We start from the raw sequence: 25,875 nt of genomic DNA, 5'->3' as shown, positions 1-25,875 counted from the left end.
ACCAAATTTCGGTTATCATTTTGAAAGTTAGACACTGCCTAAGAAATTTATAAGCAAAATAGGTATTTGTAATAATGACTAGTTTCACTGAACAGCATGGCGCACAACGTGTATGTGAAGTGTTTTGTCTGCTTTTACAAAAGGCATTCTGCTTTTTGAAAGGTCTGACACTTTTACCTTGGCAGTTTTAAAACCCATGCTTGTCCACTGGGTGGTAGCAAAGTGCACAGTTTCAGAGACATTGTAACCGCAGCATACTTTTGACACAAAAGATCCCGGGAAGCAGACAACGAACTGCCCGCTCTGTTGTACAGTACGGTGCACCTTGATCCCCTCTTTGCACAATATCTCTGGGGCGATCTAAATAAAGAGAAGAAAGGAAATCACCCTTTTAAAATCTTATTTCCTTGCCATTCAGTACTTCCTGTATAGTGCAATGAAACCTGACTGAATTTAGAAGTCTTCAGGTTACAGTGTACTTCAACTCCCATAATCCCACAATCCCTGTTCCATAAAACAATACCAATATCACATAAACTTTTAAATGTTGCAATACAAACTGGAACTTCCAGTGCTTATTCCTTATACAGATGCTATGATCCCGAAAACAAACACAGCTATTACTTGTTAGTGACTACAACTGAGACTGGACCTTGATCGTTAAGTGAAGCGTGGCACGCCAAAACCGCGGTAGACTAAAGCGCGCCCAACGAAAGCGCGTACGTGACGTCATCAGCAGCGCGACAAATAAAATTAAAAATAAATTAAATTAAAATTAAAATAAAATTAAAGCAAGCCGATTCACATAAAGGTAAGGGTTAGGGTTAGGGTTAGGTTAAGGGTTAGGGTTAGGTTTAGGGTTACGTTAAGCGTTAGGGTTAGGGTTAGGTTAAGGGTTAGCGTTAGGTTTAGCGTTAGGTTAACGGTTAGGTTTAGGTTAAGGGTTAGGTTTGGGGGGGTTAGGTTTAGATTTACTCATTAATTTTAAGTTTACCGCTCACAGCGCGGTTTTCGTCGCGCTGTGATGACGTCACGTACGCGCTTTCGTCGAGCGCGCTTTAGTCTACCGCGGTTTTGTGGTGGAACCAAGTGAAGTGGTGACTGAATGAAACAACAACTGGGTTTATGATCTTATTTCAGTTTTCCTTTGCTTTACAGACCTGTGAAGGTTGTAAATGTGAGGATTGGTCACAAAATCATTTCTTCATTGCTGTAATAATTGTGAATGGTCGCGAAAAGACACATTTGCTAAACAAGGACTACTTATACTCTCAATACAGAAATTAGACTTTGTGAGATACCATATTTGGATGCATCACGAAAGCTACTTTAGGTAGGAATGTCGAATTTCAAGAAATGTTGACAACATGAGAAAAAAAATTCCCGTCTTTGGAGGTTACTTTCAATGGGACTCAAAATACATGCCAGTCCTTCTTTACCTATTTACAACCAAGATTATTGGGGAGGGGGGGGATGTAACATTTTTTTAATGGATGTATCAGTTGTTTGTGGGTGTAGTATTGGCTATAAGATATGCTAGAAATTAGTCTGAGAGATGGCATGTCTGGGCTTACATAGCATCCAATAAGATGGCTAGGGAATGGTTATCAAAGTGGATGGACGCTAATGATGGAGGAGATGAGAGAAGCTGTAGGATCCGAAGCTGAAATGTGAATAGGTTACCAGTTTGGAAATTATCTTGTCTTCAGGGTGTTGGAGAGACTGGCTATTGTGCTTCATATTATCAGACGAGGGTGAGATGAGGTCCTTACAGCTGACATGTGAGCTCCCTTTGAAGCCAGTGTAGCAATAGTGGTGGGATGTAATATGTAGACATCCACTCAGGAGGACACCTTATTGAATGCGAAATGGAGCTGACATGAAGGAGGAGACTGAGGGTGCATTCTTCAAGGAAATAATTCATCTGAATAGAATGCTGCTGGAGAGGACAGGAAGTCTTATGGTGTGCATTGAGATTGGCCTGAGATTTGGATATTATTTTGCCTGATATGGACTTGGATTGCCTAAGCCAGAAGAGGAGACCCAAAAAGCAGCAGTTGTAGTAATGGTTGGGGGCTGGATAGATGATAAAAAGGTCAAGAGTACAGGTCCTGACTTCCTTTTCATTTTGGACTAACCCCAGGTGAAACAATTTGTTTTAATAATAATATTGTTATGGCTATTCTTATTGGTTGTTATTTTTAATATTTTAACTTATCCCAGTGGCTTTTATAAGCATTAATGTATTATTGTAGTTGTTTTAATTGTTCTAATATTATAAACCACTGGGAGTCTCTGGGAGATTTGGTGGTATATCAGTGTGATAAATCAATAAAAAGCAATAATTTTCTTATCAAACTTATAAAAATGTACTTGCTTTAATACACAACAGAAAAAATGAATATTTTACAATTTGGAAAGTATATAGCAATAGCAGTTAGACTTATATACCGCTTCATAGGGCTTTCAGCCCTCTCTAAGCGGTTTACAGAGTCAGCGTATTGCCCCCAACAACAATCCGGGTCCTCATTTCACCCACCTCGGAAGGGTGGAAGGCTGAGTCAACCCTGAGCCGGTGAGATTTGAACAGCCGAACTGCAGAACTGCAGTCAGCTGAAGTAGCCTGCAGTGCTGCATTTAACCACTGCGCCACCTCGGCTCAGTATCTGCTTTTAAATAAAATATACTTTGATTATTTATTTTAAATAGTTTAAATACATTTTTAAGAGGAAATGCTCCCCAAGTAACTTATAGAAGCAATCCAATCCAAAGAGATAAGATCTGCCATTTAAGGTTCAGCATATGCTGGATTATGCGGTCAAAAGAATGAATGCCTTAGGCGTGCATAAGCAAAACTTATTCCCCCCCCCCGCATTTTTTCTGCCAATGTATAGGCAGCCTATAAGAGGTTTCTCTCACCTCCATGTTTTTTTTGCTATGGCCAAATCATCAGTGTATCCAAATCTTAATCCCTTTGTTGGTGGCATATCTGATATGTTTAAGTTGAATAGTGTGGTGCACTTACAGAGCCTTGTGGGAGGCCATTGTTTAATCTTCTTACCTTACTTATGTTGTTCCCCCATTATTATCTGAAAGGACTTATCACTCAGCATGTTATTAATTAGTCGACACATAAATTTGCAGATGGCATAGTTTGTATAACAATCCATCCTTCCAAAATGTGTCATATGGCACAATTAGATCTAAGAACATGGGCGTGGTTTTGAGGCCTCGTTGGAATCCTGCTTCAATAGCCTGTTAAGCTTAGCACCTGGTCTACACAGCTCCATATCATATGGCACATCAAGATTTAATTAAATGGTTGGGTTTTACAGGTACCCGTGGCTGTATGCTTTTTCTTTAATTAGTCCTTGCTTCAAATACCTGTACAACAGGGTTCACTGCTATCCATAAAGTTACAAAACAAAATTGAACTGGATCCTGCTAGAACAGTGGTAGTCAACCTGGTCGCTACCGCCCACTAGTGGGCGTTCCAGCTTTCATGGTGGGCGGTAGCGGTTTGCTGTAACTCTGCTTTATAAATTTTATAACTACTTTACAAATCACCATTACTGTGGAACGGGGTGGGCGGTTAGAAAATTTTACTACAAACAGAGATACAAAAGCGGGCGGTAGGTATAAAAAGGTTGACTACCCCTGTTGACTAGACAGAAATCAGAAATTGACTTACCATGACGTTACTTTCAAGCATTTCCAGTCCTGGAGTGCCATTGGCTTGCAACAGGGTATGTACCACTTTGTCAAGTTTTTTCTCCTCTGCAGCAGGAATGCAATACCTGTTCACGTTTGACACAGAGAGGAAATCACAAAAAAAAAGGGATATGAATTCTAGACTAAATAAGGTACTAGGCATCAGAAGGCAGTGACCCAAATTGCATCTCCAAAACTGAATGCCAACCTAAGAGGTTAAAAACTAAATTGGAAAAGATGCCGTAATCTCAGAGGTGGGTTTCTACTGGTTCAGCCCGGTTTGGCCAAATAGGTAGTAACTCAGCCTGCCATGCCCCTGAACCGGTGCTCTTGTGCAGCGCTGTAGGCGGTGCCATCTTGCTTCTGCTCATGTGCAGAAGCATTTTTTTAGTACTGCACATGCGCGTGCAATGCATCCCTGAGCGAAACGGTAGTAGCAGCAGCCGGAACCAATCCCTATATAAGCTGGAGTGAAAAAATCAGTAACTTTATATTTAGACAGAGTCTAAAATAAGATTAAGTTTCACAATTACAGTATTTAGTAACAGTACATCATGATAGTAATGCTGAGTTATATGTTGCCCAAGACAGAGAATAAAAGGATTTTATCAGCTGAACAGCACGTGGAACGGAACGGAAGGGACTTGACGGAACCCACCCCTTACAAATCTGCAGTCAGCATGCCTCTGTATGCAAAGACAGATTTTTTTAAGGTAAGTTTTTTCAATACTAAGTTCATTACTTAATTATACATAACAGAATATGTCATCTTTATAAAATCTAGAACTCATTGTTAAAATCCAAGTAATGTACAATCTGCAGCAATAATCTGCACAGTATAAATTGTAAGGTAAGATAAAGAATGGCAGTAATTTCTCTTGAACGGTGAAAAAGTTATCCTTATATAACTGATTAAATAATTGAAGTTAGATTATTAAGAATTTATGTTAAAGACAAATCCAAATTTCCGATGCGGCACACGTTCATATATAGAATTATTTTTTTAAAAAAAATTCAAGTAAAATTAAATAGTGACAGATTTACTTCTGAAATGTTATTTTGGATAAGGCACAAGCCTACAATTTAATTAGTCATTCTGTGGCAACTGTACACATTTTCCAATAAAAAAAATGCAAGGTATTCTTGCAGCAGTTACTGTGTACAAAACTTCTTTGATATATTTTGTGAAGACAAAAAATTTAATAATACGTAGTTGTTTTTTTTTTAAAAAAAGGTCGGAAAAGTAATTCAGCCTATAGGATTTGTTTCATTCTATTATAAATCATTTTCTGAAATTTTCCCGTTGATATTTAATATAGGAAAACAATCATAGCTAATTGTTACAATTCAGTAGTTAAAAAATTAACTATAACAATTTCTTCACAACCAAGCTAAGCTGTAGACCCTGGATATTTAAGTCTTTCTCCAAATAGGTTTTTTTTTTTTAAGATCAAGAGCCACTGATTTAAATTTCATACTGGTTATTAATTACTCAAAAAAGCCACCATCTTTCACCCTCGCAATGATTATATTGCAGTAAAATATATCTTGTACATTTTGGCTGTTCCAAACTTTGTACATTAAGTTAGTAAAAAGCACTGAAAAATTGAACGTGTGAAACAGCGTATTCTTTAAAAAAATTACCTGATTTCCTGACTTTGGAGAAGGCTGTTTTCCCTATATAACAAGGCACAATTAAATTTTACTACCTAATACAGCAGGGAAGTTTTTTTTTTTTAAAAAAAAACTTTTTAAATTTTACATTTGGTTTCAAATAGCTAGAATAAATCTTGCAGGAAGATCAGAAAAATCCACGAATAGTAGATATATTTTATCAACCCATTATTAGAGAGTTATTAGTAACTCTCTCTACCTATTTGCGAAGCACATTTTAAAGAGGTAAAGAGAACCATTAATGGAAATCAGAATGGGTTATTTCTTGCTTGAATAAGAAGTATTTTCTGATACTGTGGGATTGTTAGACCTGTTAAGCCAGAAAACACAGTTTGAATAAGAGTCTCAATTTCTCAATACCTTTGTGAGCTTAATTTCAAAGTATCTGAACCATTTGGAACTGACTGAATTTCAATATTAAGACTATATTAATCTCACTTCCCTCCTTTATTAGGTAGTAAAATTTAATTGTGCCACAACGTCAGTCTGACTTTGATATTTTAAAATACATTACAGCAGTTAAGTTAGAGTAAACTTAAAAGATAAATCCTAACGCAACTCTATAAAATGCCTTTCTCACCTAGGAAAATAATAACAATAATTTGGAATTTTGTTCATCCTAAAATTTTACTCATCTTTGTTATACTTACTAGGATATTTTACAGTGCTCATTTTTAACATTATTGTATCCTGCCTTGAAATTCTAAATAGAATGATTAATAGCATAATTCTTTTATTTTGAAATTAAAAAATTCTGCAGATCTCCAACAAAAGAAAGGGAAGTATAGCAAAGAAACACACTTAAGAGTTACTTACCAAATGCAGTCAGCACCAGTGTGTAAGTAGTCAATATATGGAAGGTGATTTTGGTCTCGAGACCAGCATGAGGTAGAAAAGACCATGCCAATGTTTAGCCAAGGAATTGTCACTCCTAAATTAGTAACATCAGTTCAGAAGAAAACATGATTACTGCCAATCTTCTCATTAAAAAACCATATATATAACTATATATATATATATAAAACTATATATATATATATATATATAACTATAACTATAGACACACACACACTATATATATATATATATATATATATATATATATATATATATATATATATATATATATATATATATATACACACACACACACACACACACACACACACACACACACACACACACACAGATTTTCCTTATATATAGAGAGAGACAGATTTTACAAAAATGAACATGATCCTAATCTGATTGGTCAGATCTCTTTTGATCCCTGGGTCCTGATGTTAACATGCAACAGTATCTTACCAAATCAGCTTGTATAGCTTTATATGTGAATAAGAATTTAGCTTTTGCCAATATAGTTAATCCTTGATTTATGACCACAGTTGAGCCCAAAGTTTCTATTGCTAGCTAACTAAGATAGTTGTTAAGTGAGTTTGCCGACCTTTCTTGCCACAGTTGTTAAGTTAATCACTGTGGTTGTTAAGTTAGTAACAGAGTTGATAAGTGAATCTAGCTTTCATCATTGACTTTGCTTGCCGGAAGCCAGCTGGGAAGCTTATAAATAGTGATCATGTGACCCTGGAACACTATAACCATCATAAATATATGCCAGTTGCCAAGCATCTGAATTTTGATCATGTGACCATTGGGATGCTACAATGGTTGTGTGAAAAACAGTCCTAAGTCACTTTTCAGTGCTGTTGTAACTTCAAATGATTGCTAAATGAATAGTTGTAAGCTGAGGACTATTTAGAGCTAAACAATGTCAGTGCTCATGAAACAATGTCTGGAAAAAATAATATTCCTTTCCTCTGAAGATGTGCAATAGGTATACATACTCATTCCATAATTATCTCTAAAGATAAATGCAGTTGCACTATTGCAACTGAATGAGAAAATTACAAAGTTTTTTTTTTACTAGGTGTGATAATAAAAATTGAAAACAATAGCAATATCATACCACTATAAACTTTGACAACTGTCTCAACTAGCCCTTTGTAAAGTAGAAATCACCAAAGGTTTTTGTAAAGAAAAAGCAGTAACAGCAAAAATCTGCACATTAATTGGCACAGCATAAATCCTTTGGGACAGCAAATAATGGAGCTACTTGTGCCTATCAATCACCATACAGACATTAGAGCTACCACTAATGTATTGAATATTAATGAACAGGCTACAACAGATTTGAAGAAGTCAACAAGGACATGATTTGCACTATATATTTAGCCTCTACCTCAATCTGATTCTTTTTATAATACAAAGATCTGAGTTAAACTGTGGCGCGATTATTTTAACAGACAACACGAATCTCAGCAGCCTCACATGAAGATAAATCTGCCCATCTGTGTTGAACAGACTGAAGGGTCAACGGGTGGCAGAATCACATTTAGTTTAAATACTGCCATGGCAAAGTTTACTGAATGTTAATTTATTTTTAAACATCATTTATAGATGCCCGATTACAGAGAAATGGAGAAAATGTGGTTTATTGCAAATCTTTCTGAGTGCCACAACTATAAGTGTGGAGAAAGTACACCTTCTTACCAGGCACAGCACCAAGATGTCGCAGGATGGATCCTGTATTATTAGGAAGGACTGTCAGGTTCCATCCATGCCTGTGCAAATTAAATAATATAGATAACTGTAAACAAGTATTAAATGCCACTTTATATATTCTGCTTCTGATAGTGAATCTAAAATAGTCCTCCTTGTTCAAAAAAAAATCTAAGTAGACAATTTTTTGCATAACTGATCAAAGATCTTACACTCGTCTTCGGTGTTCTGACTAATTTTTTTAAAGAACTAAAATGATTAAAAAGAAATTGATTAACTTTCTGATAGCATTTAACTTTATAGATGTCAATAATTAAAAGCATCAGGATTACTACTTCTTCATTTTAATAGCTGTCCTGTTGCCAATGTAGAAAAACAAACAAACAAAATATATAAGTGTTCATTGGAGACTAGAATTACTCTCTGATGACAGACTATATACTGGTTGGGAATTCTGAGAACTGCAGTTTTTATTCAATTGGATGGCACCATGTAAAGGGAGTCTATTATAATGCTTTTATTGCTACTTAAAAAAAAAGATGCCAGGAATTAATGGCTAACTGTACATTTTTATCCAAAATAGATTATAATTCAAATTTAAGTACCCTCTGAAATGTCATGTTTGGGGAACAAATAAAGTAAACATAGCAAAATGATTAAATTACTTCAGAATACCACATAGGAAACCTAACATTGGATTCAGCTACTTTATGCAACCAGCCAACCAAGTGTCCACCCCCTCACATCCCAAAAGGTTTGAAAGAATCTATTCTCGGCAGTAGATTGACTTGAAATATATACTGCCTTTTAAATCTCTTACTCTTAAGTCAAAATAGTATAGGAACATGCAATTTTATGGCTCTCACAAAAGAGTCTGAGCTGAAATTATGTGCTTCTCACTTGAGACTTTATAGTTATCAATGCACACCATATCACATGGATCAAACTGAATAGTATCCCAATAAAACAATTAGTTCCCACTGTGGTACTGGCCAGAGAAGATTAAAAAAGTCAAGCAGAATTCTAGATAATGTTGCCATGTATTACCTTGAAAAAGGTTCCGATTTTCCCACAGGGAAGCCACTGCCATGGGTGTTAGTGTCCACTTTTCCACAGTGCACTGCTACATGGCAGTCCTTCTGTTCTACTAATCTCCAGTATTCTTGCTATAAGGGGAAAAAAAGCTACCCAGTTGTAATAGATGTTTAAAATTATGGCCGAATACAGTATATCAAACATTCTTTACCTTTTTTCTTAGAAAAAGAAACTTTAGCAAATGAACATGCTAGAGATTTCTTAACAAAGGTTCTTATTATCTTTCTGATCTTTAGCCTTTCAGCAAATAAAATGTTTTTGTTGGTGGAAAAATGTTTTAAGGCGTTTAGAAAATATGCATCCATTTAATTACAAGCAGAAGAATAGAGAGCATCCTGCCATAGCCATGGAAAACACATAAAAGGAGAAAGAAGAACCATGACTAGCAAGAACTGATAAGGCATTGAATCAAGCGAAACCTTTTCTGAACATTTTTTAAAAATGTAAGGACGAGTATCCTTTGCCATACAATGAGATAAAATTTTCCTGGATACAGCTACCAGCAAAGGGAAATTGTTTAGAATTTAACCTTAGGATCTGGTGACTTTCACATGGATGCTAAATTTTATGAGCCAGAATAGCAAAGACTGCAATAGCAATGAATAATGATGAACCTAACTTAAATTCTCCTACTATGTTTCATGAATGTTTCTGACAGTTGAATGAGTATATTTATGATAAAATGGTAATAGGAAGGAGATTTCAATGAAATATTGGATCCTGAACTTGATAGAAATCCGTTGGCATGAAAAAAAAATCATTAGTAAAGTATACAAAATATAGCTAAATAAGTACAATACACAGGTATGCATTTGAATAATATTTACACTAGATAAGTATATATAGAATTGTAACTTAACATGATATATTATACCCTGTTTCTTTTCTTATATTTTAAAGCACTTTTTATGTGTTGCTTTTTATGAGAATGTACTGTGCCTATCAATTAACTTTGTATTTTGTCCCCTGTCTTTTTCTGTTACTATTTTAAAAGCAATCAATAAATAATAAATATCTGCCTCTTTTTTTCCTATTTACTGCTTCTCCTTTTTGAATTAAACTTAGCGAGAATTTTACTTGTCTTTAAAGCAACCCTGCTTTTAAAATTACATAACAGACAGCATTCATGATGACCAAGATTGTATGATTATTACCTTTCTACATCCAGTTAATATGAGTTTCCATGTAAAAAGCATGGTTGCCATTACTTGCTGGAGGCTTAGGATTTTTCATATGTAGTTGGGAGAAGATCGGTTTTAATACTAGGACATTTCTCACCTCTATTTCTGCTGCTGTGGGGTCTTTACTGAAGCACATACTCATGACGTTTCTTGCTATTCGGTAAAAAGTTGTTAAAGAAACAGACCTTCCCTATGAAACAGAAGCAAAAACGGGAAGAATTATGATCCTACATTTTTCCCAACTATCATAATGCACTTAAAATTCCAAAAATAGGAAAGAAAACAAATGATTTGGAAAGAAAATTTATTCTGGCATTCAGGATTTTATTGCTCATTTTTTTTGTATTTCCAACTACTGAGTCCCCTCCGTTTCACAGACAGTTGGTAAACTGGTTGCGCTACAGATTGCTTTTCTATATTCCAACCCATCCAAAAATACTGGCATGTGTCTCAACTTTCTCTCTAACAGATGATTCTCCTCCATTATTTATTATTATTAATATAGTTATTATTATTGTTTTGACACACGGTCAGCCAGATGTTCAAACTGGATTTGGCGTTTTTGTCTATTTATTGAGTCCTTTCCAAGGACCTGGAATAGGCAGTGGTGGATGTTTGATGGCGTTACAGATATTGTCACAGGATGTAAACCGTTCCAAGTAAAGCCGCCTTTTGCAATTGACTGATGGTGAATTTATCAATGCCGATGGTGTTCAAGTGGTGCTCCAGTTATTTTGGGATGGTACCCAAGGCACCTTGGGTATTATTGGGACTACCTTTGCTTATTTACCGTTACCCTCTGGAACGAACTCCCCGTGGAGATTCGTACCCTCACCACCCTCCAGACCTTCTGCGTAGCCCTTAAGTCCTGGCTGTCCCGACAGGCCTGGGGCTAAAGATTTCAACCCCACTCGAATAGTATGACTGTTGTGCTCTTTTAATGATGTATGTTTTCGTGTTTGTAACTTGTTTGTCCTCCCTCCCCCTGAATTGTGAGCCGCCCTGAGTCCCCTCAGGGAAAAGGGCGGCATACAAATAAAGTATCTAATATCTAATTTTTGCCACAGTCGTTCTATTTCTATTTTCAGGTCTTTGTATTTATTATCATGATTGGTGGGACAATCAGGCAGATGTTTAGATTGGGTACACTGTTATCATGATTAAAAGAAAAAAAATGGGAAAAATAGAGAAGGCAGCATTGTGTAGATACTGCCCCTCCTCTCTGATTCTGCAAAAGAATCAGGGTTAGGCTTATCCAGAAATCTTTGGGTTCCTAAAAGCCTCACTCAATCCTATTTTATGCTATGTGTCAAGAAGACGATGCCTTCCAAATACAGGCAATTGCCAAGCAAGGAAAGAAAAATAACAGCAACTCCCCCCACCCCAAAGATGATTTCTAACGGGCAATTTATATTGGTTCTAAAAAAAACCCCACAAAAATACTTCTTTAGAAATGTACTGGCAAGACTTGATTTCAGGGAATTATCGCAGGCAGCGTAGAAAGTTAGATAAATTTCCTTCTACCAGATATATTCTAAAATCATGCCAGACATAGTATAAAGCTAGAGATTCAAAACCAGATTAAAAATAACAACATGTTCAGTATTCAGCCATATTTACCTAATGTATTGCAAAACTGAAATAAAATATTTTTTGTTAGAAATAATATAGAAATATTGCAAAAAACTTCCACATTGTTTAATTTTACTTATTAAGTTGTTATTGTGAACCAAGAATGCATTACGATTACACAGCTGTGATGTTTCTCTTTCATTTAACTACTGCTGCAAAGTTTGCTTTCAACTGGGATACATCTGTGGCAATTTCCCATAATTCTCCACCAACAGGAGTTACGGAAACTGAACTCCAAGTATGTGGAAGGCATAAGATTGGAGAGGCAGGTGCATGCCTTATAGCTCAGTAGGGGAAATATGGCAATGTTTCTCAATCTAGTATTATCTAGATCAGTGTTTCTCAACCTTGGCAACTTTTAAGTCCTGTGGACTTCAACTCCCAGAATCCCCCAGCCAGCACAGCTGGTTGGGGAATTCTGGGAGTTGAAGTCCACAGGACTTAAAGTCACCAAGGTTGAGAAACACTGATCTAGATGCTTTAAATAAAACACCCGGTCATCAAGGGATAATGGGAGTTGTAGTGCAATGTATTGAAAGGGCACCTATTTATCATATAATACATTATGTCTTTATAAAGACAGAGGATCACCAAATAGACCTGTACTTATAACCTTTTAAAATGCGAGTTATTCTCCCACAAAAGGTTTTGCTTATTTCAATGACATAAATTTTCAAGATTACTAGAGGGAGAATGTGGACTAATTTTTTTCCCACCGCTACCTGAATTGTGGAACTCAAAAGCTGGCATACTGTATATCATGAACATGCAACCAGTGGTTTAAAACTACAGCTCAAATTAGTTCAATTTAATCTATTGATATATTTCAATCAATTAAAGCTATTGATTTTTATTTTATTTTATAGGATGTATTGACCCAAAAAGCACAATCATTTATAAAACCCATAAATAGTTTTCATTTCAGGGTTACATTTTTGCAGAGTGTCTTTGATATATTAATTGTATGATAATACAATTTAAAATCTGTTGCAAATCATTTGTTTTCTCAGCCAAAAACATGCATATAAAAAACCCCATGCATATTCATTTTCAAACCAATATCTTTCTAACATTGCCATAGGCATTCTATATATGTTTATCTATAAATAAACTGAACTACTAAGGAGACATCAAATGTTCTCGTCATACTCCATGCTCAATGGCAAACTTTGTTCCTAGGCATTCCAATGATTTTTACACATGCTTTACTTCCATTACACACCATTCCTACTGGATTCAGCAAACAACACCAACCATGGCTCACACTTCATCTGTTGATCATATGCACTCCATAAATCAACAAATGTACAATAACGTGTCTTCTTCACACATTGCCTGATGAACTGCACATATTCACCACACGAAGCCATGCTGCAGACCTTGCTCCATTATCTCTCCTTGCACCCTTTTAATCATAACTCTGCCAAACATTTTCTCAGGCACACTTAACAAATTACCCTCTCCTTCAAATTGTACATTTGCTCTTCCTAAGTTTCCTTTTGTAAAGAAGGTCATTCTTCCACTCATCAAACAGAGTTGCTTTATTTACAAACAGATTAAACGAATTGAACAGCCACTCTATAAGGACACTTAATAGTTTAACTTTTCTTCACTCAGACCATCCTCACCTACATTCTTCAGTATTTACAATATTCTCAAAGAAAGAATCTAAGACTTCACCATTTTTCCTTAGATATTAATATTTATGGCACTTCTTTCTATTTTACTCTTTGGCAAATACAGTAACTACAATTTCCATACAGATCTCTAAAATTGTCCTTCACATTCCCTCAGTTCAGTTTCACCCTAAATCAGTTCTTATTCCTGTTTTAGCCCTAATTATTTACACTTAGAGTTGTAACTGTGATGACTTGTAACATGATTGACTGATTAAATAACTGAATTCTCACATCTGCCTGGGGATTTCTCCTGTAAGTTGGGAGGCAGTTTTGCAGAGCCTGATTCAGCTTTGAAGACCGAGAGGGCCACATTTGATGTAATTATTTCCAAACTGCCCCATTTACAATCCATGGTTTATTGAGGATTTTTGACAGGTGAATGACACAAGAACCACTTAGATCACCAGTGGACAAAGATAAAAAGTAAACCTGAGTATGGTAAGAGCTTATGTTTCCACCTACACTATGGCAATAAGGGCATCAAAGCTCAGCATTTATCCACCTTTAGGGTGATAATCAGAAAGAATTGGAATTGGGCTTCTGTGATGTTTGCATAACTTACTGCTAATAAAGTTACTAAGTTTTGTTAGAGTCTTAACACTTGATGAGTGAGTGAAGGATGATTGGGGAAAAGTCTTATAATGTGATCTGGGATGCATTTTGGCTTTTGGAAAGTGGTTGGTATTCTCTAGCATCTACATCTTTGTTTTCCTTCAACAAAGCGCTAGATGTTTCATTTCCTGGACCTAGAGGTCTTCCAAAAACATGGCAACTTCCAAGAAATGGAAGAACGCAAAACCACAACATGATCCCAGATCACTGTCACCTCCACTTTCCAAGTGGTGACTAAGGCTTCAATCAAATTAAGTATACCAGAGCCTCCCAACAGGGGTGAGCAATTAATTTTCCCAAGAGGCCACATGACAAACTGGGATTGATGTGGAGTCCTCTTCCCTGCTCTCTTTTACCACCATGCTCCCCTTGTCCCAATGCTGTTGCCTCGACAAGGGCAGCCAAAGGACTTAATGTACCCAGAGACCCAAAAATGCCCAGGTCTGTTCAGGAACAACTTCAAGCCCCTTTTGAAATCCAACAGGTGAGCGGTATCAATTGATAATTGCTATTAGAAAGAACAGGCAGCTCCTGTTCGTATTGTATTGTGTAAATGTGGTATAAGTCTAGGTTTTGTGTGCGTGTGTATTTTACATGTTTGTTAATAAAAAAAAGAGAAATCCAACAGGTCATTAGGCCGTTGTTAGAAAATAATAAGATAGGTTTTATTTCTTGCAGAGGCATACAGGATTCCAAAGTAATAAAAAAGTGATCTGACCATGACCAGAGTCAAATATTATTACCTTCTCTTCACTCGCTGAACCAGAAGTATGCCAATTAAACTCAGCTACTTATTTCTACTCTGTGTTGGCCTGGAGATGCTGTGGAAGTCTTGAGTTTGGAGACTGTTATGGTCAGTCAGAATTAAAAAGACTGAGGTAAAGTCCTAAAAAAGACCATCCTGGTTTTCTGTGGGCTCCAGATTTAGCTCTGCCTGAGATGTTGACTTGTGATTTCTTCTGAACACATGACTGGATACGATATGCAAATTATTGTCATGGAAAGAGAAGCCATTGTCCTGCTTCTATTGGATACAACTTGAAGTCATATATGAAGAGGGAGGCCCTGGTGATAGTATCTCATGTCCTTATAAAAGCCAGAACTAGCTTCTCAAAACACTTTATATGAGGCTGTTTTCAAAACCACTTTAGAAAAGCTCCTGGTGCAGAATGCAGTAGCCCACGTGAGTGAGAGCTGCACCATCATACAATACAGATGTTAGTGATAGATTTCTGGGTGCAATGAAATATTTGACCTTAATCTTCAAAGGATATGGCTTTTAGTGTGTTTAGGACCCCTTTTTCCAAATGTAACTCATCTGTCCAAAGTGCTCCTCCCACATAGAGGGAGGCACAGGGTTCCCAATGCATATTACATGAAAGGTTATGGGCCCCAAAGGCCGTGTTTTTTTCCCCTGATGGTTCCCTGATGCAAGAAATGCAACCACATAGAGATTTAATGGGAAAATGCTGATGCTTCTAATCTTCAAACTACTTTGCAGGACTACTTCTTGGCTAGGATATATATGCAAAGAGGTAATAATGCTCCAAGTATTTTTCCTAGCCAAAATCTAGTTTGGAGCACTTTTCTAAAGAAAAGAAAGAAAAATAACTGCTTATTACAAAATGTTAAGTGTCGATTATAGGAAAAGAGGCAATGAAATTTCCAATCTCAGATTTTCATGTTTGTAAATAAAAGGAACAATTGTGTGAAATATTTATTGGGCCAATTTAATAATAAACAGCATTCAAAGCACTATTTCTCAGCTATCCAATCTGTGTCTATAATTTGGGGCTTGCCAAGGCTTTAAAGCTAATACCAACAGATTTTGAGTGGTTGCTTGTCAATTTTTTGCCAAGCAATAGAAAGCAGAAACTATTTTTATATTGAAATAATAGAAAATACATCTAGCTCAGGTTTTAGATTTTGGCAGTGGTTTGTTCTCCAAGCTTAGATTTTTCATTCATCATAAAAGAAATCTCCATTGAAAGCTTTCTCTTGCCCTTCTTAAAATTCCAATTTTTGCCTAAAATGTATACTTATACAATGTCACTTTGAATTTAAATAGAAAAATACGTAGTGTATGTGAAAATGTTGCCTTTGTTTCTTAGATCTCTCTCAAAACATCTGTATAGATATGGGAAGGATTTCTTGGACAAAAATAAAAAAAAATCCTCTGAACATTTCTCTTTGCAATTCCTGGATTCAGATACATTCTAAATGCTATGTAAACTTGGCTTTAAGAATGAGAGAGCTCATAAGCTACCTTCCCTGGCTAAAATTGAAACCATATTGCTTGGGCTTGCCCTACAAACCAGAATTAATCATGATTTCATCTGTGTTTCTAAATCCTACTTTGCAAGCAGAAACCACTGGGTCATTTCAGCAGAAACGACATTCTGATGCACAGTGAGGAATGGTTGAAGTTCTTGAGGTTAATGCATATAGCACTAAAACAGAATTTAAATCTCTAATTGACCAGCGTGCAGGACTGGACTCTTTGGTATTATGCATATAAATATAATCAGGGTTTCCCCCACAAACCCTGATTACCTATTTTTTCTATTTGAGATAGATTGTGCGGTTCCACCACAAAACCGCGGTAGACTAAAGCGCGCTCGACGAAAGCGCGTACGTGACGTCATCACAGCGCGACGAAAACAGCCCGCTGTGAGCGGTAAAGTTAAAATTAACGCGTAAATCTAAACCTAACCCCCCCAAACCTAACCCTAAGCCTAACCCTAAGCCTAACCCTTAACCTAACCCTAAACCTAACCCTATACCTAACCCTTAACCTAACGCTAACCCTTAACCTAACCCTAAACCTAACCCTAACGCTTAACGTAACCCTAAAACTTAAACCTAACCCTTAACCTAACCCTAACCCTAACCCTTACATTTATGTGAATCGGCTTGCTTTAAAAGCGCTTGTTAAAGCGCCCTTTTTTCTCCGCGGCCGTATTTGTCGCGCTGCTGATGACGTCAGGTACGCGCTTTAATCGGGTGCGCTTTAGTGGACCGCGGTTTTGACGGGTCACGAGATTGTGCACCTTTACTTACATAAATTGCAGTAAAGAAATGCCTTTAAGAAAAGTATTGAAATAGCCATGCGGGGGTACATATTACAATGAATAAAACCCTTTTGCTTGGCATTCTATTTTTACAGCTATAAAAAGCTATTTCAAGCAACAATACTCAAAAAATAATTATTTGCATATTAAATGAGGCTTACTTTAAGATAAATGTGCAAAAAAGACCCAGTCATTGTTATTGTGTTTATACTTAGTTCACTTGGTTCTGTTAACCAAGTTTAGCAGAATAACAAAAAAGAAAGTTGTAGACATTTTAACAAAGCTAATATAGCTAGGTGAATGAGAGTAAATCAAATTATTACATTAGTTAGCACCCATGTACTTTTAGCTGATTGTGACGAATTGTTGCTGTTTGCTGAAGCAGCAAGCAGCATATTTTCTAAGAGGTGATTACAGCCTCTAAGGGGGTAGAATATAAGATATACTGTCAAATTGGATGTGACTCAAATGTAATATTATGGAAAAGAAATCCATGAAGATAAAATATCTCAAAGGAAACATACATAGGTTAGCAGGGAGAAGGAGGCCTAAAGAGGCCAAGTTTAATCAACATGTACAAGTAACATAAAACTGGGGACCTAAACATAGTACATGTTCATCCCCTTCTGAAATAACCTTTAAGATTAAAGCAACCTTTACAAACCAAAACAAAATTTGAAAGAAATTTAAAATAAAGTTGGCCAGATGCAAACAAAAGCATCTGTCTTTGGTGTCATTATTTCTCAGAATACTCCTGGATTCCACATAGACAAAATGGACCTTCCTAGGAAATAATAAATTGACCACAGCCTAATGCTTGGTTTGTAAATGTGCATAATATCAAAACTAGTCAAAGGTGTAATGTAGGAGTAAACAGAATGCACAGAGAAGATTTTTTTTTAAAAATGGGGCAAAGTAATTCTACCAGTTTACTTTAGAATAAATGAGTCAGCATGGTTACTGTGGCAACCGTTTTAAGAATGGGCATGCCTTCCATAGTGATCATATTTGGTGAGTCCAATTATATGCTCTGCAATTATGAAAGGTGACCATGGCCCCCCAACATTTGAACCCCTAACGCCAAGAATGCTGTTCATTATGTACAGTCAATGGATTCTTTTTGTTCTATTTTGTTCAATAGGTTGCTTCCAGATGAGATTTTAATGTTGTCCTCATCCTGGTATAGTCAATTTTCAAGAGAACTGGGTGATATTGTCTTCATATGTAGCCTAGTCCTGGATTTTGGTGTGTGTGTGTTTTTTGGGAGGAGGCGTAGGGGTGACAAGAAGGAAAAGATGGGAATAGCTGTTCAAAGTTTTTTCCATAGTTGCCCTAGAAACAAGCATTGTCTAAAACTAAAATTTAATCTTAAACTTTCCAATACATGTTTATTGTGCTATATAAATGTGAAAAGATGATGACTCTGTAATAAGTAGTTTTAGCTTTGCTAGTTGAGAGGGCTCTTAAAATGTATTCAGCCACAAACCATACCAACTATAGTTATGGAAATAGGATTACTTGTCACAGGGAGAGTTGCGGATAGCAGCATAGCTCCCAACAATACAGCCTACTCCTGTGCTGAAATTAAGGAAGATAGTGATAAAACAAGCCAATATGATTTGTAGGCCAACATATAATCAACTATACAACCAAAAAAAAAGCCTGAACATGGATGAGTTTGAAGTGGTCATATCATATGTATTTTAATCTGCTATTTGGAGTTGAAAGTAAATCATGGATTATCTGAAGACGGTAAGAGAGGTTTTTCCTAAGAACCCAGACATTTTTAAGGAGATGATACTTAGCCATCATAATCCAAATGAGAAAATCCTCATCTGAGATAATGGGTATGAAAATATATTCATCAAATGGTTAAACTCCCTCTGTAGAGCAGGGCTGTCAAACTTGCGGCCTGCGGGCCGGGTACATCACGCGCTGGCCACGATTTGGCGAAGGGGAAAAAAGTCCCGACATGCCATGTGAACGACGCTGTGACAACGCGAGTTTGACACCCCTGCTATAGAGCGTCTTCCCAACCAAGCAGATGTGAGATGTGTTCCGACCAGAACTCCCAGCCTATATCCTCTTTGGCAACAGATGAAAAGGATCTGCATTAGATCCAATGTTAATTGTGTATAGAAAAGCCAATTTTATCTATTCCCTAACTAAAACTTAAGACAAGACAAGGTCTCACACCTCTTTTATAATGACAGAGAAGGCGAGGTAAAAGGATATTAATTTCACATGTACTGCCTGGATCCTTGTGGGAAATGAACAAGGATATGAATCTGGCTAATAGAAATCTAAATGATATTCAGCGTGGGAGTCTATCTGTACAGCTCTCAGTTCCTGAAAATGGTGATTACTTCAAATAAAACCACTGACTTGTGTCTGCGAAGTCTTCCAAGCAGCACCTAATTATCAGTTCATAGCGATGGGATAAAGAGCAGTGATGGAAAAGCAGTGAGCGCTGGACACAAGTACCAACATAAAAAAAGCAATGTATCTTGTCCTCCCTTAGCATTTCAACATACTCAATCCAATCTTGCTAACAATTACACAGCATGTGGTGGTGCCAGATGCTTAATATAGTGGGAAGGCTGCCAAATCAAATTGAGTGGAGGAGTCAACATTCCTTTGCAAACGGATGATAAGCTCAGCGACAAGCAAAATAAGCATTCCAAATCACTGTTTGAACTAAATCAGAGCTGGCACAGTGAGTGAAAATACTATGTGCATTTTAGAAGTGCTTTCTAGCCAAGACCCCAGCAAGATTTCTACTGACCTTGTATATACACTTGTGGAGGTCACAAAGAACACCAACCTCTTCTTCTTCTTCCATTGTGGTCTCCTTTTCCTGAGAGAAGAGTCGCCGCCTACCTGTTTTTTGAGGGACCTCAACTTCTTTTGCTTTGTTCCGGAAGCCATTTTTATGAACAACGCCATTGATGAGTCCGTTTTTGGGCTCGTAGCGGGGCAGAGACTGGAATTCATGGTTGTTATCTGAATGTCCTTCCAAAGGACCCCTCCGCTTTTCCAGAATCTCCTTTTCAAGGAGAACTTCTTTCTCCAGTCTCTTGTGCTCCTCAGCAGAGAGGGAATCATAGGAGAGTAGATACTGGCAATAGGCTTCCTGCAGTTTTGCTAACCTGTCCTGTGCAGTTTTGGGGATACGCAGCATATCTGCCAGCTTATTCCATTTCTTGAGGTCAGTTACCTGCTGCATACCCCCCATTTCATTGATCAACTGGAAAAAGCAGGCCAAGTCTAGCTCACAGCCTCCTGAAGGTCAATGCAGCAGAAAAGCAAGAAAAAAAGAGGAAAACACAGAAAATTGTTAAGGAAATTGAACCCAAACCACATTCATTCATGCCCCAATTTTTATGAATATGTCTGGATAGTATCCATTCAGTTGCAGATGAAAATAACTTTTCCCTTAAATGCAATACCTCTTTGTGAAAACCAGAGGCCAAGGAGGAGGGTTATAGTCGAGAGTGTTTCCTTCGCTTGTTTTTTATGGGCAATTAAAAATGTTGCTGCCTAGGTAGAATTATATGGCCAGCATGTTAATTAGGTATTATTTCTCTGCTAGTTTTCTAAGGAAAACAAAGCAAACAGAAATAAATAAAACCACTTCCCACACCCAATTACTCTGATTACTTCATGAATCTCTTATTGTCTTTCCATTTTTAACTTCCCTACCCACTGCTATAGAAATCTACCATAATGGGAATGGAAATCTGCTTCAAACAGGATGTACATCTTTCTCTCTGCTTGTATTTACACATATCACCATGCCAAAATAGGCTTTATTTATTTATTAATCAGTACTTTTGAATATAGCCAATTGTTTATTCCACAAACTACAGTTAAACAAGGTACGGCTTAGCGCAAACGGAAACGTAGCCTTTGTCCCTTTTATGTCCATCAGCTTACACTGAAATAGCACTTTTTCTTTCCTTGCTTCAAAAGCTTAGAAGGAAGAGTTGTTATCACATAGAATTCTGCTGTAAATGTGAGCAGCTGAATTAGTGTTTTTACTTTGTTATACAGACTTGGTCCAATTTAGTTTTGTGGTTGCTGAGAACCACTATTCCACAGACCAAGTGAAATGTATGCTATAGTTCATATCTTCAATATAAACATTTTGACTATTTCACTTGGTGAAGTCAGTTTCTGAGGTTTAAGAAGAGGGATCATGTGCTAATAAATGTCTGCTGATGGTGCAAAAACATACTAGCTGAGTTCATACAACACAAGTAGCAATGTTAATAAAGAAAGACAAGCTGTTGGATCACTCCTACCAGGCATGGCTAGGCAAGGCTAGAGAAATGAATACATGATTTGTTTAGAATATGTATGAACCAGGAAGGCTGAAGAAGCCAAAGTCATGAGCAAATAATAATTTCTGATAATTGTTTATTAAGAAGAGCAAGCCAGAATTCTTGGTTCATGCATAATTCTAAAAAAAAGCCAGCTTTCAAATTGATTTGTTTAATCGAAAGAACTATAAGCAAGAGGGACTGAACAAGATGCACTCCTACATTATTCATTCCTAGTAATTCTATCTCATATGACATTTTAATAGAGACTATCCAACATGATACCCACATGTCGATAACAGATAATGTATGCATGAAAAAACCACAGCCAGATGTGAATTTTTGACAAAATATTAACAATTCCTGTTAATGGTAACAACATATATTGAGAATTAATGCAAACAAAATTTACAGGATTAGTTCTGAAAATATTCAAGATTTTTAAGACACTAATTTCAATAGTGTTTGAATAAAAAAGTCATTTGAATTCAAAGAAGCAAGGCTATTAATATAAAAACCTGTTCTTTAGCCATTTCAACTGGAGCTCAAAAATATTCTGCATTAAGATAGATATTACAGTGTCTGTTTTCACAGTAGCCTATTCATTTTCTCAAAGCATATTGCCTTGACACCTTTTTTCCTTTGGCAATTATTTAACATTCAAATTTCTTTTAATAGAACTAACATTTTGGCTAATAATTTTAATGAAACAGGCCTTTTTCAAAAAGCTGATTAACCCACAGGGAAAATCTGTATTGCAGTCTAATCGTTAGTCTTAGTGAGAACAATATACCTTTTTGTCTTCAGGCCAAAAAAGATAGGGAAAGGATAATTGCATCCTTTTATAATACATATGTTATATACAAATAACAAAGAATTAAATTTTATTCCAAGTATAACTTTTTTTAAAAACAGAAGAAAAGAACTAACACAATTCAGATATAACTGGATTCAGATGCCAAGCAGCAGTTTACTAGTCTGATTCTCAGAAACTCATGTTCCCTGCAATGCTTATAATCATACGATACAGTGGTACTCGTGCTTAACTGGTTCTGAGAGGCATGATGAATACTAAAAAGGATGAGTAGCAAACAAACCATGTGATTACCACTTGACCCTTTGTTTTGGCTCGGAAAAGCTTCCTATCTGTCCGTGTTAGTAACCTTCCCAGCAGGGCCAACTTCCCATCTACCCTCTGCGCTGCTTCCTTTTGCAGTGAGCTTCTCAACATGGCCGACTTCCTGCCTTGTCCTCTGCAGCTGTCCCCCCACTTCCTTTTGCAGTGTGTTGAGTACCAAACAAAGATGAGTACCAGTCCAACATTTTGACGTTGAAATGCGTCAGGCACCAAATTTAACGAGTTTTGAAGCAGTCAAGTACTGAGGTACCACTGTATCAGAAATGACTAGCAGTTCCTTTGTTTGTTATTTTCTGAAGTGCTGGTGTTCTTCTTTGACTTAAGGGGATGGTACTTAAATTGTCTGACAAATTATTCCTTTTCTTGGTCTCAAATAATGTCATTGATCCCACAAAATTCCCAATCCTGCTCTTTGACACAAATGTCTTGGCAGACCCACAATTGGATCCTCAACTCACAAACAAGCAATTACAAATTGCTCCATCACCCCCCCCCCCCAGGATATGCAGAAATTTCCCCAGTTTAAGAACCCTAGCCTTAGAGGACCTGTGGGCCCGCCTCAGTTTTACACATCCGCATCCCTTCTCTAGCAAGCCTGCAAAACAAAAGGCTTCTGTTGCGGTTGAAGTTTCCATTCAATTTACTGTAGCAAATAAATCTGTATCAGGGACATTATCCAACATTATGTTATTGTCTGATTCACGAGGAAACAAGCCAGTGTCAAATTTGGATTGTTTTGACTTATTTTAACAAATAAGTCTAGTAAATAAATCACAAAGTGTGGTAACATACACCGAATTTAGGATGGAACCAACCATTTCTATCTTCCTTTCCATAACTTTACCCAAAGAGAATGGGGATGTACAAGAATCTAAGGTTCACGCCAGCTCATTGTAATCATGCTAAACTGAAAGAGCTTGAGAAGGGAATGAGCTGGCTGTAGGCCCCATGTGTTCTGGCTCCCTGATCCACTCCTTTCTAGATTCTTCTCATTCCTTTTTAGATTCTCTATACAGAAACAAACAGGGAAGCTGGCAGGCTTCCTTGTCTCCAACCAGTGGTCTCCACACCAGTGGTTTGATTTAACTGGCCATGTCCATTACAGTAACCAGCTGGCAATTGGACAAGCCTTCCTGTGACACATCTCAAAATTTTCAATAGCTCAAAACTGTGGCTTTCTCCAGATTCAAAGTTCCTCTGAACGAAGTCAGTAGTGCTAAGTACACACATTGGCAGGTTTAACAGAAGCCCAATAAATTATATTAACTAAACACTTAAAATGGTAACTATCGGTTGGCACTTAATAAATCACAGTATTGATTATGCTTACAAACAGCACATCTCACAAAAAAATATTGTCTTTTAAAAATATACTGTGAGATTATAAAAAAGCTGCTTTAATTATACTTAATTAAAAAGCTCCTAATTATAATTTATTACCAGTACAATCTTTCATTAATTTAAAAATCTATTTCATATTCCCTGGGGGGGGGGGAAGCCTGTGTTCAATATTTTCTTTTGTATTCCCTAAATCAACAGATTCTTAAAAATAAAGTAGCAAATTGGATGAAACCCTGAACCTTGATGACGCAAAGTACACTTCTGTCAACCTATCTAACTGTTTAAAGCTTACAGGTAGTCCTTGATTTATGACCATTCATTCAGCAACCATTTGAAGTTATGATGGTGCTAGAAAAAATGGACTTGAGATTGCTCCTCAAAGTTACGGCTGTTGCAGCGTCCCCATGGTCACGTGATCACTTCAACTCCTCCCACTCACCTATCTTTCTCTCATCTCTGTCCTTCCACATGCCCTCCACGCCACCATATACCTTGCTGCCACAGCTGCCCCCACTGGCCTTTGCCATCTTCTTCCTGCTGTTGCCCCAAGATCCAAAAGCTAGGCGAGGAGGCAGCTCTGAGATGCACACAGTAAACACAACAGGGCAGCGAAGCCTCATCTGTTGAAGGGAACCTGTCAGGCTGTGCTGGGAAAGATGCAGAGGGACAGCAAGGTGTGGCACTCTGCCACTCTCCCTTGTTAGGCGAGGGAGTAGAGCCGGCATTGACCCCCTGGAAGAAGATGGAGGTTGTATGGGAAGTGCTGTTTGGGGTGGCGGCAGAATTGGAGGAATGTGGGATACTGAGAGGGGCAGCATGCATCCTGTAGCTCGTGTTGGAAGCATTCCTGGAAAACCAGTTTGTGAGCTTCAGCAAGGGGTAGAGTTAAAGCCTGGCACAGGCAGCCTACTATCTACTCAGCCCAGTCTTCTTCCTGCAAAGTTTCATGAAGGGTCAGCAGCATCCAACATGCTGAAAACCACAGACTGGTTCTTTAGGTGCGTGACCCGACAAATGCGCGCCTGACAACACCTCGTGATAAAACTGCGGCATTGACAGCGCGCCCACAAAGGCGCGCTGACAAAAGAGCGCCGACAGAAGGGTGATTACGGTTAAGGTAAGGGTTAGAGTAAGGGTAAGGGTTAGGTTTAGGGTTACCTTTAGGGTTAGGTTTAGAGCGCGCTTCTGTCGGCGCGCTTCTGCGGTCATTCGTTGGTGCGATTTCGAACTCGCGGTTTTCTCCCCGCGGTTTCGACGGCGCGCTTTTGTCGAGCGCGCATTTGTCGGTGAACCCTTTAGGTGTACTTCCAGTATGCACTCTGCCTCTCACACTGCTGGTCATTTTTCCTCCCTGCTTCCTTCCAGTTGAACCTGGCAAGTACCCTTAAGCAGACGCGGCTCTGCCAACCCTGCCACACTCACTGTGCACATCTCAGGGCTGTGAGGTCATGTGAGGTTTCACCAAAACACTGAAATTCCAGCCCCAATTGCCACTGTAAATCAAGGGCTACTTGTAATCATTTTTAGGAGCTCAAAAACATTAATTCTTAAATTCTTAGGAATAAAAGATAAAATGCTTTTTAAATAGTACAAAAGCATTTTCAAAGGAATTATTGTTCCCACAAAATTCTACTTTTTGTTATCCTACGTCTCGGAAACAAAGAAAGTGCAGATTCTTTCCCTTTTCATTAATTATTGCAAAAGACAAATAAATCCACATTTTGCAACGCGGAAGTAGGTAAATACTTATCATCAAAAATTGTCCAATGCCTAGGAAGTGTTGAAAATAGTGATTTCAATCACTCAAGTATCCAATTAGAAATCTAGTTAAGAAATGATCAGGATAAATTGGAAAGAAGTTCA

At 37.4% G+C, this 25,875-nt stretch overlaps 1 protein-coding gene across 1 annotated transcript in view; it reads right to left on the bottom strand.

Moving 5' to 3' along the window:
- JARID2 (jumonji and AT-rich interaction domain containing 2) overlaps positions 1 to 25,875 on the bottom strand; it is a 225,499-nt gene that overhangs the window by 10,463 nt on the left and 189,161 nt on the right. Inside the window, exons 8-14 of the mRNA XM_087707415.1 lie at positions 19,997 to 20,493; positions 10,315 to 10,407; positions 8,989 to 9,107; positions 7,933 to 8,003; positions 6,202 to 6,316; positions 3,692 to 3,797; positions 178 to 360 (exon numbers count right to left, since the gene is read on the bottom strand). Coding sequence (XP_087563541.1) covers positions 178 to 360; positions 3,692 to 3,797; positions 6,202 to 6,316; positions 7,933 to 8,003; positions 8,989 to 9,107; positions 10,315 to 10,407; positions 19,997 to 20,493 — 1,184 coding nt within the window. The remainder of the gene's footprint in view (positions 1 to 177; positions 361 to 3,691; positions 3,798 to 6,201; positions 6,317 to 7,932; positions 8,004 to 8,988; positions 9,108 to 10,314; positions 10,408 to 19,996; positions 20,494 to 25,875) is intronic.

This window comes from Thamnophis sirtalis, unplaced genomic scaffold (genome assembly GCF_051295495.1).
Source record: "Thamnophis sirtalis isolate CommonGarterSnake01/CBP01778 unplaced genomic scaffold, rThaSir2_p1.2 scaffold_2, whole genome shotgun sequence".
NCBI classification, from domain to species: Eukaryota; Metazoa; Chordata; class Lepidosauria; order Squamata; family Natricidae; genus Thamnophis; species Thamnophis sirtalis.
Note: the sequence above shows the minus strand (reverse complement) of the source record. Positions and strands in the feature narration are given on the sequence as shown.